The sequence below is a fragment of the Protomyctophum bolini genome (assembly GCF_963924005.1).
Source record: "Protomyctophum bolini genome assembly, chromosome: 8".
NCBI classification, from domain to species: domain Eukaryota; kingdom Metazoa; phylum Chordata; class Actinopteri; order Myctophiformes; family Myctophidae; genus Protomyctophum; species Protomyctophum bolini.
In genome coordinates, this window is record NC_137869.1 from 30,658,499 (window position 1) to 30,677,119 (window position 18,621).

The 18,621-nt window shown below is 40.4% G+C and overlaps 2 protein-coding genes across 3 annotated transcripts; one reads left to right on the forward strand and one right to left on the reverse strand.

Moving 5' to 3' along the window:
• Positions 1 to 1,226: 1,226 nt before the first annotated feature.
• marchf2 (membrane-associated ring finger (C3HC4) 2) lies at positions 1,227 to 13,494 on the forward strand. 2 transcript variants are annotated; one of them, XM_080771125.1, is made up of 6 exons: positions 1,227 to 1,462; positions 3,086 to 3,400; positions 7,908 to 8,103; positions 8,397 to 8,606; positions 9,021 to 9,180; positions 10,800 to 13,494. In XM_080771125.1, exons 2-5 carry the CDS (start codon positions 3,219 to 3,221, stop codon positions 9,177 to 9,179), a joined length of 747 nt encoding a protein of 248 aa, XP_080627251.1. In that variant the 5' UTR covers positions 1,227 to 1,462; positions 3,086 to 3,218; the 3' UTR covers position 9,180; positions 10,800 to 13,494. The 2 variants fall into 2 exon arrangements, with proteins under 2 accessions (XP_080627251.1, XP_080627250.1); XM_080771124.1 differs by having other exon boundaries at positions 1,228 to 1,462; positions 9,021 to 13,494.
• Positions 13,495 to 14,533: 1,039 nt separating this feature from the next.
• LOC308319829 (ras-related protein Rab-11B) lies at positions 14,534 to 18,082 on the reverse strand. Its single transcript, XM_080770027.1, has 5 exons — positions 17,936 to 18,082; positions 16,444 to 16,639; positions 15,494 to 15,687; positions 15,287 to 15,367; positions 14,534 to 15,186 (listed from the first exon to the last, which is right to left on the reverse strand). The coding sequence occupies exons 1-5, from the start codon at positions 17,973 to 17,975 to the stop codon at positions 15,041 to 15,043; spliced, it is 657 nt and encodes a 218-aa protein (XP_080626153.1). The 5' UTR covers positions 17,976 to 18,082; the 3' UTR covers positions 14,534 to 15,040.
• Positions 18,083 to 18,621: the final 539 nt, after the last annotated feature.

Consider the following 18,621-nt stretch of genomic DNA (forward strand, 5'->3'; position numbering starts at 1 on the left):
TCCATCTGTTACCAGCTAATCTCCGGTTCTTTAGTTTGTAGTACGAGGGTGCTTTTACTTTGTATTTCCGGTTTAAGGCTTATTTGGCAGCCAGCCAGCAACTGAATGGTTATGGTAGCCTATATTTCAGTCACTGAAGTTCTCATTCAAAATGCATTTGGGATCTAGTTAAATAGATTTACTATTGCTTGTATATTGCACTTTTCACCAAGAAAGAACTAGACCATGGCTGTTTTAAGTGTATCCCAAATAATACAGTTACTAAAAGAACACATTTTTAAATGATTAGAATAGAATATTTCAAAGAGAAGATTGTGTGCGCATCTAAATGTCTATATTTAGGCCATGTGCTGGATGTCAGGCATCAAGGCAAATATCAAGGAAGAGAAAGAACATCCGCACACTAGTTGCTAGAGCTCTATGAGATTTACTTTATTTAGAGGCAACAAATTGCAAAGTTTCGACCTACTAGGCATCAGGTATTATTTTCCTGATGAAGACCTAGTAGGTCAGAAACGTTGCAATTATGTGCAATTACATACTGTACAGTATGGTAACACCTGCTATGCATCCCAGGTCTAAGTATAAAGCATTCCATAATGACATATAATCAATATACTTCATAATTACTGCCTGGTAATAACTATATAGACTTCTTTAGGCCAGGGGGATCATAGTTATCATAGATCATAATTCTCATAGTTATTACACTATAATACAATATAGCCTAATGCATTCTATACTTACTATATGTAATACAAGTCAGAGTCACTATAAGCCAATTAACCAATTAAATGTCTGCAAGAACAAAAAAAGGTTTCAGCCTACACCTTCTGGAATATAGTTTCTTAAAGCACCCATGACCACTTATAGTGACTTACAAATAATAAATCAAATCAGTGTTGTAATCACAATATAATTATATATAGTGTGATTATAAGTAACACTGATTCATTATAACACTGATTATAACATATGTATTTCTATATATGGCAAGTCATTATCAAATTATTTCATGTGTTATGATTATTATTGTTTATGAAGCATTGATTATGAACATGTTAGTTCTTATAACTATAATTATAGTGTTAAGCGGATTATAAATTATTACCGGTATGTTTATAGTGAATTCATTGATAAAGACACGGGGTGCATGCATTGCATAGCAAGCAATTAAGTGAAGCGTTATTACCACAGCGGCGACGAAATGTATCCACCATAGGTATCCACCCTCAAAATTTCGTCAATTCCGACTCCCCATAACCCTTGTGAGGCACACAGCCAGTGGATACCCTGAGTTGTGTCTGTGTTGTCAGCTGAGTGCGATACAGCAATGTGTTGTTAGCTTTAGCAAAGGATTGATCATGATATACAATAACGTTGGCTTCCAGTAGAGCCCACGTATTTGGACACGTTACTCGGATACGACGTCTACCAAAATGACAAAGGGAACGAACACGAGGTGAGCAGACCCCTTTATGTGTTTTTTTTATTGACACCAGTCCGTTGGCTAGCACGCTAGCCAATTGTAGCTAGTTGCTAGCTCAAAAGAGACAGCTGTGACAACAAACTATCTATGGCATGCATGCTATTTGCTGATGGTTATGATAATTAACTTGGGTAGTTTCTCTCTGTGATAACGTCACGACGCAAATTAACTTAACCTAGAAAGCTTCATTAGTTTTGTGTTGTTATTATGGTACACTGTTACAGTGTATTGTGCGGTGCCAGACAATATAGTCTGAGTTCAAGCTTATAACAGCTGACTGGCACGTTAATTAAATGGACCCATGGCATACATTTCCTTTTTAGATTGTGTCTCTATTTTTCAACACTGCCACAATGATTTTCACATGTGTCTCTTTGGAAGTAAAGGCAGAAAAGAGAACATAGACATTAACTAATCACCAATTTAATTGTTAATACTAGCATAGCATAATATTAACAATATCTGAAATGTATATGGCGCTTTTCTAAGTACTCAAAGTCGCTTTACGTACTACATGTGTGTGGGGAGCCACTGATATATAAAATACACTAGCTCCCTTTTATATTGGAAAATAATGGTTAACTTTTTCTGGGTTTTCAAAGTATGAAATGCTGCCTTTAGTATCTTTCCCCTTTAAAGACTGGCAAATAGCTTGCATGCATAGATGATGTACATTTCCTTAAAGAGCCTGTCGTGTCATTTTTACTCATAGTCGTAACCGTATAAATACACTTCATTATTTTTTACTCAAAGGACATTGTTTAACTCTGCTATATGATTATGATCGGTTTACTTTACATTATTGTGTGTGGCTACGATCGAGTAAACAAAATTCAGAAAGTTGACACAGCATGCTGTGTGTCAATGGCTTTATCTTGATGATGTGTTATCTGAGGGGAGACAGCTGTTTATCAGTTAGCTGTGCTCTGCTGTGCATTACTTACTTGGACACACATTTTGAGGAAGAGAGAGCAAGTTGCCTCATCAGCAAACTGACACTTTCTATGTTACTGACAACAGTGTACCTCATCATTGTCTGGTAAATTACCCAATAATTGTGAATTGGCTTGTATAGACTATAGAGGGTATGCGCGTGACATCATCAAACCAGGAAGTTATGCGGGAACGCCTACTACTTTCTGGCCTTGACAGCCCATACATCCAAACACAAAAGTCCTGTCTGATTGCATTGAACAATGTTAAACTCACTGCATGTTGCTGTGCCACTCCATGTGCCATTCACTTTAAGTCCTGTCTGATTGCATTGAACAATGTTAAACTCACTGCATGTTGCTGTGCCACTCGATGTGCCATTCACTTTAAGCATTATACCCTCTATTTGATGCTTCTCTTGAAATGATGGAGGGAGAGCCTTGCGCTCAATGTCACAGTAGAAAGTAAAAATCCTATAATATATTTGGTGTGTGGATCTTTCTGTTCAGCTATATTTGCAGTCTGAACATTTTTCTGGTCTGCCCATTGTATGCTTAATAATTGCTTATTATTATCATATAAATGTATTACCTATGGTGCTGCATTGTCTGAAGGAAGCTGCACAAAAAAGCACAACCTTGAATCTCTCTTTCTTCCTCCCAGTTCGGCCTAACCGTTCCAACCTGTGGGAGGGCAGGGCAGAGCTTTGTACATTCTGCTCACCCATTCATCCCTCGCCCTTGAACCTCAACACCATCAGCCTCATCCCCACGGCCACTCTCTGGACATTGTAACCATGACAACAGGGGAGTGTTGCCACCTGCCCGGATCACTGTGTGACTGTGCTGGCAATGCAGCCCTGTCAAAGAGTGTGGAGGAAGCGGGCAGTGATGGGTGCCAGGCACAGTATGTCACCCAGGTCACAGCCAAAGATGGACGGCTGTTGTCCTCTGTCCTCAAGCAGGTTTGCACACAGAGGTAAGTCCTATTCTGATTTTCTTTCAGACGTCTGTATTTCTGCTTAGACGAGGGCATTAATATTAATATATCTGTTGGCCAGAAAGGCATGGTATTGGCCTTGTTGATAAATAGCACAATATTCACTGACATCCTTTTCATCAGAGAGGGTGTTGTCTTGTGACTGAGAATACAATCTGATCTTTGTGGTAGAGGCCCAATACATTGTTCTGTCCACTCCTTAGCTGCTGGACAACGCTAAACTTGCGACAGTGGCTGTTAAGTGCTTTGTGTAAGGACAGTTGATGGCAGTTAACCCACCCTACTGTACTTTGTGTGCATGTTCCTCTTTATCCTAGCAAATGGTGATGGAGGTATATGACGTGCCTCAGTCACAACCATGCCTAATTAACAGTTATTAAAATGGTGTGATGGTTCAGTCAGTGGGTGTAAAGTTATATTGTTGTGTATATATAGACGTTCTGCAGTTATAGACCTTAGAGTGCATTTCAAAGTTATGACCATAGAACATTGAAGGTGACAACCAGGCTAAAAAAGTCATGTTCATCCCTTCATGAACATTCATTCATGCATTCATTCATGAACGGGGTTAACAGACTCAACTGGGTCTGAAGCCCTTGGCAGCGACCAGCTTTTCATCTGTTTTGTTGTCCTGTATGCACAGCATGGCAATAATGCAGTGCAATATAGTTTATGTCACGACCGAGGCATAAAATGGTACACTATTACACAGCATGTATTCATCCGATTCTGTAACCTGTCGTCATTGCAGTGGTAATAGGACAGGACATAATTTGATAGGTAACCAAATGCGGTGTAACGTCACGATATGCAGATTATTTTGACAATTTCCTGTAACCGTGGTCCCACAGCTGCCTCAGGCTCGGTGGAAACGGTCCAATAAAAATGTCCAAACAGAGTGCGCAACCCTTGTCCGCGTCCCTGCTTCTTGAGTGGTAGACACTTGCCCCGCTTACCCACTCTCATTCAGTTCCCCCAGAGGTAGTCGAGTGCAGTGCCATCTCCATATATGGAGTTGACCTGTTCTGACATTCCATATGTTGATCCCTCCCCACCCGTCCTCCTTCTTCGATGTCTCCCTTTTGACTGATACCTGTCCATTCAAACTCGAGACGGGCCCACCCCAACGTTATTAGTGCCGCTGTGCCCGGCAGGCCCAAAACTTAAGGCCTGGCCCTACCTGTGCCTTCATCAAACCCTGTACACTCAAAACACTGCCCCCGCTGCCATCCCTAGATCTCCATATATGGAGCTGACCTGTTCTGACATTCCTTATGTTGATCTGACCTCATCAAACCATGTACACTTAAGACACGCTGCATATATGGCCAGTACAGACTTCATTCCATATGTTGATCTGACCCCCCATGCCAAAGCGCCAGGGCTCGCCCAGCAGTCTGCCGTCACCCAGGTGGATGCATGCACGCAACCTCGCTCTCAGGGTGTCTTACTTTTTACTATTTTCACGAGCCTTGGTGGTAGTGTGCGTGTTTAAACCACAGTAGTTGGCTACAGGTGCCACTTTTTTAATGTAGTAATGGTCGGCAACTACAGACTAAAGACAATAAATATATTCATGAAAAAAATGAGAATCGTGATCTCAATAATTGTGGCAAGAATCGTGCAGCACTAGTTCAAATGATTCATTCACAGTCGCAACTGAACGTTGAATGTATAATAGCATGAGCTGCTGCTATTATGCCAGACCCACAGAGGGAGAGAGAGTTATGCATGTTTACTAGCATAGACTCCCATCCGTTCCAATGTTTGGAACTACAGGAGGAAATATTGTGACATTCTAAAGTTCTAAACCCTAGACAGCATGTGCTTAGAACCACACCTGCTTCTGTGGCCAACGGGGAAGTGCCGCTCGCCTACAACAACTGTGGACTGTTTTTTTGGGCGATAAAGCATAGTTTCTGACTGCGACGGAGGCCCGCCATCTCAAGCGAACTTGAGCCACGTGAGACACCACCGAGCGAGCTAAAGTGAGCAAGTTGCTGTGTCAAACATTGCGAAGTTCGATTCAGTTCAGGGCTGTTGGAGCTGTGACCCGATAGGCAGAGAGTAGTAAATCATGTTCTGGCGAGAGTGTTTTCCCCGACTGCCACTCAAAGTGGTCACTGGCCAATCACGTCATTGAACAAGCCGTATAGAGTTTCGAACGAAGTGGAAACATCACGCTTTGTGGTGAGATCAAAGTGTGACGCAACTTCACTCTATTGGTGCGTTCACGCGGGCACATGTAAAAGACGCAGTCTACCATTCATTGTCAATGGAAGCCAGCTACATGACGATGCAAAGACGCAATGATGCATGTAGCTGCTAATGGTAGACTGCATCTTTGCATCTGCCCATGTGAATGCAACATAAGGGTCTGTATTATGCATGTAACTGTGTGCATCCCATAACACTGACATGACTGCACAGGAACACAGCACTGTCATTCACATTCTAATTGCATGATATATTCCTCACAATAACTAAAATTATGTAAAGTTATTTTTATTAGTTGAGAATTATTTCCACAAATGCAATGTTTTATCAATATACTCACGTGACTGCGATTTCATAGCATGTCTTTAACTTAATGCAGTTCATGAAGGTGTGGCATATTTGCATCTTCTATTCAAAGTTTAACTAAAACGTGTTAATTGACCTGTCCTTTGTCTAGACTAGAAGAACCATTCATATGTATTTCTTTTGATACTTAAATGTGGGGCTAACACTATCTGTGTTTTTTCCTGAACAACAGTAGGTTACCTTTATTTCAATTCAAATAGCAATACGCATGCATGTCTATAATGTCTCTAGAGAAAAACTCTACCGCACCATCTGTCTGATGGTCTGTCCATCGCAGGAGGAACACCCCGCCCATCCTGTGTGCTGGGGGGGCATGAGCAAAAGCGTTAACATAACAAGGAAGTGGCAAATAACTAGTTCCTATGAACGAATCGATCGTCACTTCCCCACCTCTGATTCACAGTGTGCACTCAGTAGGCTAAAGTACAGACGACAAACATCTTTATATATGAATGACTAGCGCCCCTAGTCATATTCCAAGAAAAATATGCCTATACCTCCCTGACTACTGTTTGCAGTAACACGGAACAGGCTGGTTGGTTGTACCAATCTCCATCGTAGCATTACAGACGAGGAACCCCAGTAGCTATATTGATTGATTGAAAATGTTATTAACAGATTGCAGAATGGGTACAGCTCAATAATAAAAGACTTGTCCGGATATATGTTAAGGTCTCCAAAACCCTGACAAAATTCACCCAGTGTGTGACCTGTAAAACGAGAGGAAATAACACCCTGGACCTGCTGAGCTTACGGTTCCACAGCTCTTGGTTCATGAGACCATAACCTAATCAGGCTTGTAACCACATCCATGCCTGTGGTTAGGAGACAACCAGCCATCACCAGTCTGCCAGTCTGTCACAAGCCCAACACACACCGGCTCCGTCCGACGCCTGGAAAATAGAACTGGTTCTATCGGCGCGCCAGGCGCCGGTGTGCGATAGGTTCATTGAAAATAATGGAGGCGGCTGTTTTGACGCGCGGCAGTCGCAGATGGTGTGTGATGGGCTACAGACTGCATGTTGACCGATGCTGCTCTCTCTGATCATTCCTGTGGTTACTTTGAGAGTGCTATCTCCGCGATCACAAAATGTTTAGAGGTAATCACAAAACGGTATATATCTGAAAACACCAGTGTAATATTTATTCAGGCTTTCTTGAAATTACAGATGTTATTGATGTAATTGCACTCACTGAGGTTAAGGTGGTCTCTGGTAAGGAGAAGTATCAAAGCTGATCGCAGGCGGCAGAAAATTAGAATCAGTGCATCCATATCGGATACAGTATGTATGCACTTAAAATTAATTACAATAGCATAACCCATCCCATCAACCACAAAAACAAATTGCATGGCCTCAGATCTTATACAAATTGTCAACATGTTTCTTTTATCAGGTTTCTTCTCACAGGCCCTGAAAATTGCCATCATCAAGCCACACACCTCACTAGTAGACAACTAATGAACGATTTTAGGCCCATATCAAACCTCCCATTTTTAAACTAAATAATTGAAAATGCTGTCTTCTTGGCACAAAACAACTGCTTTAATGTCTTCCAGTCAGGAATTCGACCACACCAGAGCACAAATACTGCTCCACTTTAATACACTTTAATTACTATTGCTGGATCTCAGAGCTACTGAGTGTGAACTGAGTGTGAATAGCATATTAGTAGTCGAACTGGAAAACTTGACATTGTCCCCTTATTTTCACCATGTATGTCCTGTTTCTTTCATTACCCATACCTGGACAGGTATTTTTTTCCCCACACATTTTATGTGGCAGTGTCACATGGTGCCAGGAAATTAACCCGGTCACACAACAATTCTTAACCATTAAGAAGGCCATGTGCCTATGCTGTCTATTTATGTTAATTTGTTGATCTGATTCTGTCTTTCTCTCAGTGACGGTCCCATCTGCAGAATTTGCCATGAAGGAGGTAATGGAGAGGGACTCCTATCCCCCTGCGACTGTACAGGTACCCTGGGAACAGTTCACAAGAGCTGCCTGGAGAAGTGGCTCTCTTCCTCCAACACCAGCTACTGTGAGCTCTGCCACACAGAGTTCACCATTGAGCGCCGACCAAGGCCTCTCACAGAGGTAAGGTCAATGCCTTTCGCCTTGTCTGTACTTTTCCCTTTCCTTTCTTTTCCTTCCTTCCTATCAAGTTCGTTTTCTGTTGCTCACGGAATGTGCCTCATCATAGTATAGTATATACTAGTGATTTCGCTGATTTTACACTTTACAGTGACTTGTCCTTTTTCTCTTTCTGTCTCCCTTCCTTCCTTTCCTGCATCTGTGTCTTGGCTTGTCACCCCATGCTCACACTTCACTTTTGCTCTTACACATCCACCTTCTGACCCTTGCAACGTCTCTCTCATCCTCTTCCACAGTGGCTGCGAGACCCAGGACCTCGTAATGAGAAGAGGACACTGTTCTGCGACATGGTGTGTTTCCTGTTCATCACACCCTTAGCAGCAATCTCAGGCTGGCTGTGTCTGAGGGGCGCCCAGGACCATCTTCAGTTGAAGAGCAGGCTGGAGGCTGTGGGCCTCATTGCCCTTACCATTGCCCTTTTCACTATCTACGTCCTCTGGACCTTGGTAAAGTCAAATGCTCCTCCTTGAATGTAAAACATTTACATTTTGTTTTAAGTAGTTATAAGGTAAATATTGAGTTTCTGTCTTATGTAATATGTCGTAATATGAGGGTTTATCAGTCAATCAGAACTTTTATAATGGTCAGGAGAAACCGCCACACTGGGTGAAAATTGCTGTCTATTCACAAAGAGACAGCAATTATCAGGCAGGAAAAAAACGACAAGGTGTTTTGGCAGGGTGTGTTTATACCACACTGTTCTGTATCAGAAATCGAAATTAAACTAAAAGGACTATCCATAATAATACAATATGACAGCAGCCCTTGCTTTGTACTTATTTCGTTTTATATTAACCATGGCTGACTAGATTTCAGCACTTAAAACATTGCATTGACCCGTCTCCCTCTTTAATCTACAGGTATCGTTCCGCTACCACTGTCAGCTTTACTCTGAATGGAGAAGAACCAATCAGAAAGTACGCCTGCTCATTCCTGATGCCAAGGGGTCTCACTCTACCCAGCATTCCTTGCTAGCCACCAAACTGATGAAGAAGTCTGCAGATGAGAGTATAGTATGAGGTGAGATGAAGATGGTCACGGTGGAGAGAGCTCATAATGATGATGAACGGTATCATTAATGGACAGGGGCTTTCTTCATTCAACGTTGCCTCTGAGCTAGACTTGAAAGAAGCGCTTGTGGTTGCATTTTCCCCCCCTTATCCCATCAACACTTATTTATTCACATCTTGTTTTGTTTTGACATCTTCAGCATTGCCAGCATACTGGTGCAGAAAGTATTCAATTTAGGTTAAGTCTATCTAGTCTCTGATGTTTGTCAAACTTGTTCAAGAGAAGGGAACAGCGTAGGGTAATGCCAAAAGATATGGGGAAGATGTCTAGAGATGGTAATCATGATGATGATGATGATGAAAAGAAGACCAAACCCTGAAGTGTCAAGTGGATTATTGTCTTCATTATCATCCTACTTTGCTTCAGAAAGCAGTTCTACCATTGGTCTAGAAGTGTTTTAACAGAAATCCAAGTATTTTTGAGCAGTCCTAACCGCTCCAACAAGTGACTTTGTGTGTATGTTGTCAAAAACAACCGCCCCCAATTCCCATTAAAGTCAATGGCAAAATAAATTACTATGACGTCCTGTACTTGATAGTGGGTCCAGCAGATCAACTCAAAGGCACCGCTCACTTCAAACTGGGGTGTTATTTATTTTATTCCATGGTAGTTTCCCCCCCCCCCCCCCCCCCTATACAATGGCAGTGCATCTACTGTCCAATCTGGTGCATTGCTTCAAATAACTTGGACATTGTCAACCAGTAGATGTCCTGCCTGACACCAGGTAGAACTTAGAGAAATGACCCAATTTGCACTTCAGATTTAAATACAGATTGGTTAAAATACAAATGTAATCATTAATATTTGCTCTGGATTGTAGATTTAAGATATTCATGAAATGGACATGGAGGTTTTGATCAGTTTGGACTGTTTGATACCTGCATCCTGTCTGAGGGTTTAAGACACAAATCGTAGCTGGGAGTGTAAAAACTCCCAGCACTATAATGTACTCCCATCATATTTTCTTTTGACATTTAGTCTGCATTCATTTTCTCCTCTACCATCCAAGCAATGATGGTGGTGCGATAATGGTAACGCCTGAGATTGTGCAATAAAACACTATGGACAGTGGTGTGCGTCACGATACATGAAAGAACAGCTTACAACATGCACAATTTTGCATGCATGCACTGTTTAAAACTACTCTGGAAAGAAAGTTTATTTTCTTGTCCCCTTTTTCTGATGTAAAGCGGTTTTATTTTTTGCTTTTCTATTTTGCTTTTTAAACCACTGAAGAATGAACAAATATACAACTCCCTATGAACTATTGTTATACAGCATCCTCCTGTTTATGTATTATCAGGACTTGGGTCGTGTTTACATCGAAAATCCAGTTAAGCAGTGGAAGCGCTTTAAGCCTCTGCTTCACTCCTATTGGTTGGTACAGCTCTGTCTCAAGTGACATTGATGGGCACTGTTCTTCAGACAAAGTTGATATTGTTTCAACTTAACAGGTTGCCACTAGGTCCTAAAAAAGTGGGAGTGCTGATTGCTGAAAGTGAAAATGTAATGTTTCCATAGGAAATTAATGACAAAACAAACACGTTTTCCCCCCTTCTTCTTTACAGGACTTCGGTTGACATGCAGCCTTAATGAGCAGATTTGTGTATGTATAGGGTAAAGTTTAAAAGAAAGTACAAATGTACATGCCTTTTAAGGGAACAGTTTACACAAGCATTAGATGTAATTTGCGATGCGTAGAAGTAAAAGCATACTTTTAATCGGAAAATGAAGTGAATAGCCGTAGGGTGATTTATTTAATATTTTGTTTCCTTTTCTATAATGACGTGAATGTGTGTGCATGTGGTTTGTGTGTGGTTCAGTGATTGAAGGATTGGAGCATACAGGAGATTCATACAATGTGTGTTCTGTTTTGTTGTCGTGTTTTGACCAATCAAAGCCAGCTCTCCGTTTCAGCTATGACCAATCAAGTCATTAAGTATTATTATTTTTTGTTTGTTAAATATTCGTTTTTTGGCTTTTCTGCCTTTTAAGTGAAGATTGACAGGAAAGAGGGGGAGACGAGCAGCAAAGGTCGTCATGAACGGGACTCGAACACGCAACATGCTGACAGGCCAGAGCCTATATGTGTCATGCGCTTGGACCACTTGGTCAGCGGGCGCCCCAAGTCATTAGTATTCTAATAGAAGTCGAGGTGATTTTAGATTATTTTACTTCCAGTGTTTGGTGGTGCCAGACTATTCTGAACTTAAGCCGCTGTTAATTCATTTCATGGTGATACCTAATGCAAAAACCTCCACCATGGCCAAATATCTTTTTTTTGTCACATCACAGGTTTACAGGTGTAAAAAGGTGGGTGAAATTAGTTTTTGTGCAGGCTTCATCATTTGTAGTTGACAAGGGGGAAGGGAGAGGAAGGATTAAAACATAGGAAAGAAACAGGTCAGTTTTTTTTTATTACAATTTCAGTTCCTTTATGTACGGTATTATGGCTGTTGCGTTTCAGTTCCTCAGAAGAGATGCCACTTCTGTTTCTCTTGTTTGACCCTCCCTACACTGCAAAATATTGGTCAATTGTTACACTCTGGATGCAGTGTACTTACACCTCTTTGTCTTCATTGTACTTTCAAATTAGATTGATCATTGTTTTGCAGGTAGTCTATATTAAATGTGAATTGATGTTTTTATTTGGGAACCTTAACTGTGGTGTACAGAGGCCAGAGAGTCTGGATTTTACCGTATGCACACTTTTCTATGATTGTATGCTTGACTGTGTGTGTGTGTGTGTGTGTGTGTTTGTGTGTGCGTGTGTGCGCGCGCACACTGATAACTTATGCTTGTAGTAAAATGGTGGGAAATGTGCCAGTGATATATGTAACTGTGGCTCAGCAAAGAAAATTAGTATACCAGCCAGACCAGTTCACTGAGTCCTTGACTCAATCTTAACTTTTTGTTGACTTGTCAACAAAAACTATTATCCCCTCCTGCAAGTGTTGATTTTCACTCTAAATAAATCCTGTGGTCTAAAATGTTTTTATTTTATTTTGCAAGAATAGGTGAAATTGTGTTTAAACATACTATACTTGGTATGGTGAAGCCAGTCATTTTCACGTCACTGCTTTGACCAAGTGTGGTATGAATTTGGTCAATCATGGAAGCAGGGTTCAAAACTACTTGTCTAAATTGCCAAGGAAACTCCTTGGAAGATGAACCCCAACTATTAGTGAGTCCATGACCATCTTGTAGTGCCACCCTCAGTCCAAAATATCAACTTTTCACACAAGCCATTTTATAATCTAGATTCCACATTGAACCCTACAGATTTTGGTGATCCCATGCCTTTTACTCTTTGGGGGTAAGGAGCAGCATGGACTATAGGCTGGCAGTGGGTTTGTAGTCTCTTAGTCTTTATTGCTATTTAGCTGAAATAGAGAAATCTTGGATCCATCAGCCACTGTGACCAATTAGTGGAAAAGTTAGTTAGCATCTATTGCTTTAACCAATAATGTCTTGAAATCAGCTGAAAAGAACAATGAAAGGATGACAATATTGAGATGCACCCAGAGGGCTTGTCTGCATTGTAAGCTTATGAGTCATCTCCGACTGACCATGTGTTTGCCATTTGTAACTGGCTCTCTTACCCACAGAATTGTTGCGCGACCGCAGTGTGACAGTATAACTACAGTAGTTAGTGTGCAGTTAAATAACAAATGTTTGCTACAGTAAACCTTAAAAGAAAAAAGTGTAATTAAATATAGGAGATTGTATGGACCAGGAAATTGTTTCAACTAATACGCGCTGAGAGAGCTGTGACAGTAGTTTTTCTATATTGGAAGTCTGTACAAGTTGCCTACAAAATATGCAACACTGCTCTGTGAGTGTTCAACAGACCTGCTTACTCCTGTCAGTGTTATGCAGCTATCTAAAACCCTAGCGGGTCCTGTTTTCTCCAAAGAAGATCATAATATAATGGGATTACTTTGTCTATAGCTTCCTCATCATGCTAATCCAGAAAGGGATAATTATGTTGTTAAATTAAAAGCAACATGGTGTGCAGACCTGTTTTGTTGGTAAAGTGTTTTTTTATCAAAAGATTTACCACTGTTTTTGTGTGTTTGTGTGGACATAATGTATATTATTTGTAATTTATGTTTTCAATTCCTTTTTAGTTTTTAAATATGTTTATGTTGTGCAGTGGAAAAAGAAAGTGAAAGATGTCTTCACCAAAATATTGGTACTTGCAAATCAGCCAAGAAATGTTTGCAAAGCAAATAAAACATGAAGCAACTGTGTGAATAAACACATTGGCTTATTGGTTTCCTTGCTTAAATTGTTGTAACTTTGATGTATTACTATGTACAACTGGGCAATGTTAATATTTCCACTACAGTGCATTCTATTTGTATAAATCAAGGATTATGCTCTTTGACAAACGAACATCAGGTGCCATTATTAGACTGTTTTTCACCACATAACACCCACATAAACAAAACTGATGCAATTCAGGCAAGGACAGACCCATTTGAAGCAAATCTGTCAGCAGTCTGCTACTATATGGGTGTGGACTTGTCAGAATGTCCTTACCCCACCCATTGCGTTGGGAAAACATAAGAAGCTTAGTTGGAATAAACACCATCTTCCATATGTTGCATTAGAAATGGTTGAGTTGTGACACCACTGGGTTAACTCTGATAGGGGGCTTTTCTTCCCAGCATGTAGGAGAAATGTGTTGTACATTTCAATCACTCAATATGTCAAAGATTAGTGCTTTTTGCCTAATGCAACAGCTAAGAGACATAAGGGATCGCACCACATTACATCACTATACTTTCAAATACTTCCATATGTATCTGAATAAATATAAGAATAGTAAATGGTATCATTTGCTGCCTTCAACTTGTTTGACAAGCCAACCCATAGACTAAGCTATGCACCATGGGTGACTGGACCTTCTGCTCGGTCGCCCCTGAACTGTGGAACGCTCTCCCCGCCCACCTGAGAGCCCCACAGTCGGTCGACACTTTTAAGAGAGGACTAAAAACTTTCCTTTTTACCAAAGCATTTTTATAGCCTTGACCTTGTTTTAAATGGTCCTGTTCTATTGATGTTTTTAATGGTGTTTCTTTTGCTTTTATTCATTTGCTGTAGCACTTTGAGATTCTCACGAATATATATAATATGCGTTATAAATAAAATCCATTATTAGCAGTTTCAGTTTAGCAAAGCATACTGAGTACTTAGTATCTATCCACTAGCAGTTTCACAAAGATGAATACACATATTTGTAAGGACTTTATTGTAAATATTTTAGTGCTTACATTTAAAGTAAAACAATGACAGGTCTAGCCAAATACTTTTAATAAATACACAATTTGGGTATTTTTGGCATAACTTAATGCACAGACGAAAAACATAAAATAAGAACCACACTTACAAATGCATATCGTTGCAAAAACGGCTTCATCTGATGGAGCAACTGTCAGTGGTTTATTTACACAGCACCATCTAGTGGTAACCATTGAAATGTTCCAGAACACCAAATACTGTATGTGACAGCAGTTCAAACCGTTTTCACATACTTATGTTGCCTAGTTCCTACATTGCAGGAACGACATTCATTAAATTCATGACAAACCAAGTGACACAAAGGCCTTTTAAAAATGTGATGGCTGAAAAGAAGAGCACAAGTGAGTTTTAAAAGATAACAAGGTACTGTACATTAAAGAAAGACATACTAGAGCGCATTGGCTTTGAACAGTGTTATGGGAATGAAACATGGGGTGTGCAGGGAAAAAAGGGAGGTGTGATGTATCGGGGTGGGTGTGGAGCAGGTGGAGAAAGGCGAGTGTCACAGGCTTTGGCAGCATTGTAGTTTGTTGCCTTTCTGCCCATCAGTGGTGGGAGGGACACTGATGTCCACTACATTGTTGCCTGGAGATTCATCATGTGCAGATCTGTCGGCTATCTGCTTCTGTGATACAATACGGTAGATTTCTGAGGAAGAAAGTGATATATTTTTATTGAGTTCAAATGTCATTACCTGATTCATTTATAATACATTGATCTGTACAATACTGTCCCCCACTTTCCATACCTGTTAGAATGTTCTTAAATGCTTCCTCTACATTAGTAGAGTCCAATGCTGATGTTTCAATGAATGATAGTGTATTTTTTTCTGAGACAGAGAAAGAGTAAAGTTTGTTTTAAAGACTAACAGATGAGCATGAATTACATTCGTATGTACACTACTGTGGCAGTGTGTTGTCCACAACAGTGTTCTGTGGTGGTTTACTGGTTTTACCTGAGAATGCTCGAGCCTCGTCAGTGGGCACTGCTCTGAGGTGGCGCAGGTCACTCTTGTTACCAACCAGCATGATCACAATGTTGTTGTCGGCATGGTCCCTCAACTCTTTCAACCAGCGTTCCATATTCTCATATGTCAGGTGTTTGGCTATATCATAAACGAGGAGAGCACCAACCGCCCCTCGGTAGTACCTGGTTACAAAGGAGTAAGAAAAGATATAATTGCAGGAAGCTACATCATCTCATTCTAAAAGAATACAGGTCCTTCTTAAAAAAATAGAATATCATGCAAAAGCTATCAGGATATTTTAGAGCACTTTGTTGTGCTTCAGTATGTTGACAAGCTTTATGGACATGACAGTTTTCCTTTCCAGCTCGATTTGGCACCTGCCCAGTGTGCCCACAGTGCCAAAACTACTAGTAACTGGTGTACTGACCATGCTACTGTGTACTGTACCATATTACTGTGCTTAACTGACCAGCCAACTGTCCTGACCTGAACCCCACAAAGAATCTAGGTTGTATTGTCAAGAGGACAACTTACGGCTGTTATCAAAGCAAACCTGGGCTTCCATAACCCCTCAACAGTGCCACAGGTTGATCACCTCCATGCCATGCCCCATTGATGAAATAATTTGTTCAAAAGTAGCCCAGACCAAGTATTGACTGCATACATTAATATACTTTTCAGATTTGATTTATTTATCAATTTATTCTAATATTTTGAGATAGGATTTTTTTGATTGTCATCAACATTAAAACAAAAAAAGGTTTAATACTGCACTTTATGCGCAATGAATTGAGAATATATTATTTCCCTTTTTTTGGAAGAAAATTAACTTTTGCACAATATGTTTTTTTATTTTGAAGGAACTGTATATGCAGGCAGCCTGCAGTAAGTAGGCAGTACCTTACCTTGAAGGCAAACACATAAAATGTTAATCTTACGCTGAGGTGATGGCTCTGTAGCGCTCCTGTCCAGCCGTGTCCCAGATCTGGGCTTTTATTGTCTTGCCATCTACCTGGATGCTGCGGGTGGCAAACTCCACCCCGATGGTGCTCTTACTCTCCAGGTTGAATTCATTCCTCGTGAAACGGGACAGCAAGTTACTCTTCCCCACTCCAGAGTCTCCTATCAGAACAACTAGAGCCAAAACAGATGACAAGTTTGAGCTTCTATTTAAGATCACAGAATTTTGGCCTGGGCGGCTATTGTAGCGGTCCGGGCACCTAGGCTGTTAAAGCGTTATTCATAGTCTGGATTTTCAGTGGTGAGGTGACCACCGAACTACAACATGACGTCAGGAGCTGCAGCAAACCACCGCCACCGCCCCAGCCCTTCTCTCTGTTTTTACTCACCACCGCTCATCGCTCAACGTTATTTAAGCTCACCACTGAAAATCCAGACTATGAATGAGCCTTAAACCAGCCTGACAGCGTGTCGCGGGTTCGAGTCCCGATCCCAACGACCTTTGGGATCACTGTCACCACACTGTGACTGCAGTAGTGTACACTGTACACTACAGTCACAGACTTTATAGACTGTACACTGTACAGTCTATAAAGGCAGAAAAAGCCCAAAAATGTATCTTTAAGATCACCACATTTTTACTGAAATAGTTTCAAATAAAATGTAACTTAGTAAGATGACTGAAATCATCCAGTTGTGAACTTGTGACACAATACTGTGTACATAGTACTACATTAAAAGCGTTGTTTTTAAAAGATGTGAAACTGATATAAGTTTTATGGATTGCTTGCTGGTTAATGCTTATCCAAGTTTGCAGCAGGAAGCTGCCAACAACCTACAAACTGGGAAATCTGACTCAACAGATTCTGAAGCCTCTTTTCCTGTCCCTGAATGGCTTCTTCCTGGAAAAGCATAAATGGATGATACTATACACCTCAAGTGCCACATCTGTACATTTTTATTTTAAATCTGAAGTTAAATTCCTTTCATTGAAGTATTGAACACGCACACAATATGAAAATAAAATGACATTGCTTTGTTTTTTGTTTTTCTGAATTGTCATAATGCCAACAGAAATACGCAAGGCCAAATTAATGTTCATCCATGTTCTATATATTCAGAACCATAATTATACACACATTTGTATTTTGTCTATATTGTTGACATTTATTTGTGTTTTTTTTTTAAATGTTGGCTAGCAAACAACTCCCAAATTAACAACTCGTATTTGTTAACAGGCTTGAGTTTTTGCAGGTTATTTGACTTTACACGATGCAGTTAATAGAAACATTAAAACTTTATATTGTAAACGGTACGTTAGTTGTTCTAATAACCAGCAGCAGCTGATAGTGATATCCTGACACTGACAGAGCACTCAACGCAGGCTAGCTCGGCTAAAAGGCTAACTTCGCTAGTTCACTTGTTTTTCAAACGTCTTTCTTTAAAATGTGGACGATATCCCAACGTTACCTTTGAACAAGAAGTCGTACTCATCGTCTCTGTTTCCCATGATGGTTTATAACAATGTCGTTTGTTTGTGTGACTGCGGCTGTTACAGTATGCCTGTCACACACATACATACAATACACACACCCAGCAACCCAACAACCGAACCGATATACCGAGTAAAGGGAGGCGTCTCAGGCCAGGGAGGGGACTAGGGGAGAGGCCGGGGCCGGGTGCTTCCTGGCTCCGCAGAGGGGGAGGAGGAGTCTCACAACGGCGTAGTAGAGCGTGCCCAAAAGGACTGATCTACAAAGTACAAACCTAACAATGCGACTGAACTGAATGCGTCGCGATCGGGACACGTTGTAAATTGTAGATCAGTTATAACTAAGATGTATTATGTATTTATACTCCGTAGTACGAGGGTGTCGCATACTACGGAGTATAAATACATAATAAATCTTATAAAAACACTTTGAAACATTTATAATAGTAGCCTATTATAATTAAATATTATATTTGTTTCTAAACTATTACGGGAGGATGAAAGTATATAATAATTATTATTTGTATTGTTGTTGTTGGTACTAGTAGGCATATTGATAGATTTATTGAAATTTGCATTCACAGTTATCAAGGAAAGTGCAATGGTAAATACAAAAGAAAAATCACTAAGAAGACTCGTAGCAGCAGAAATGTTTTAAATAAAT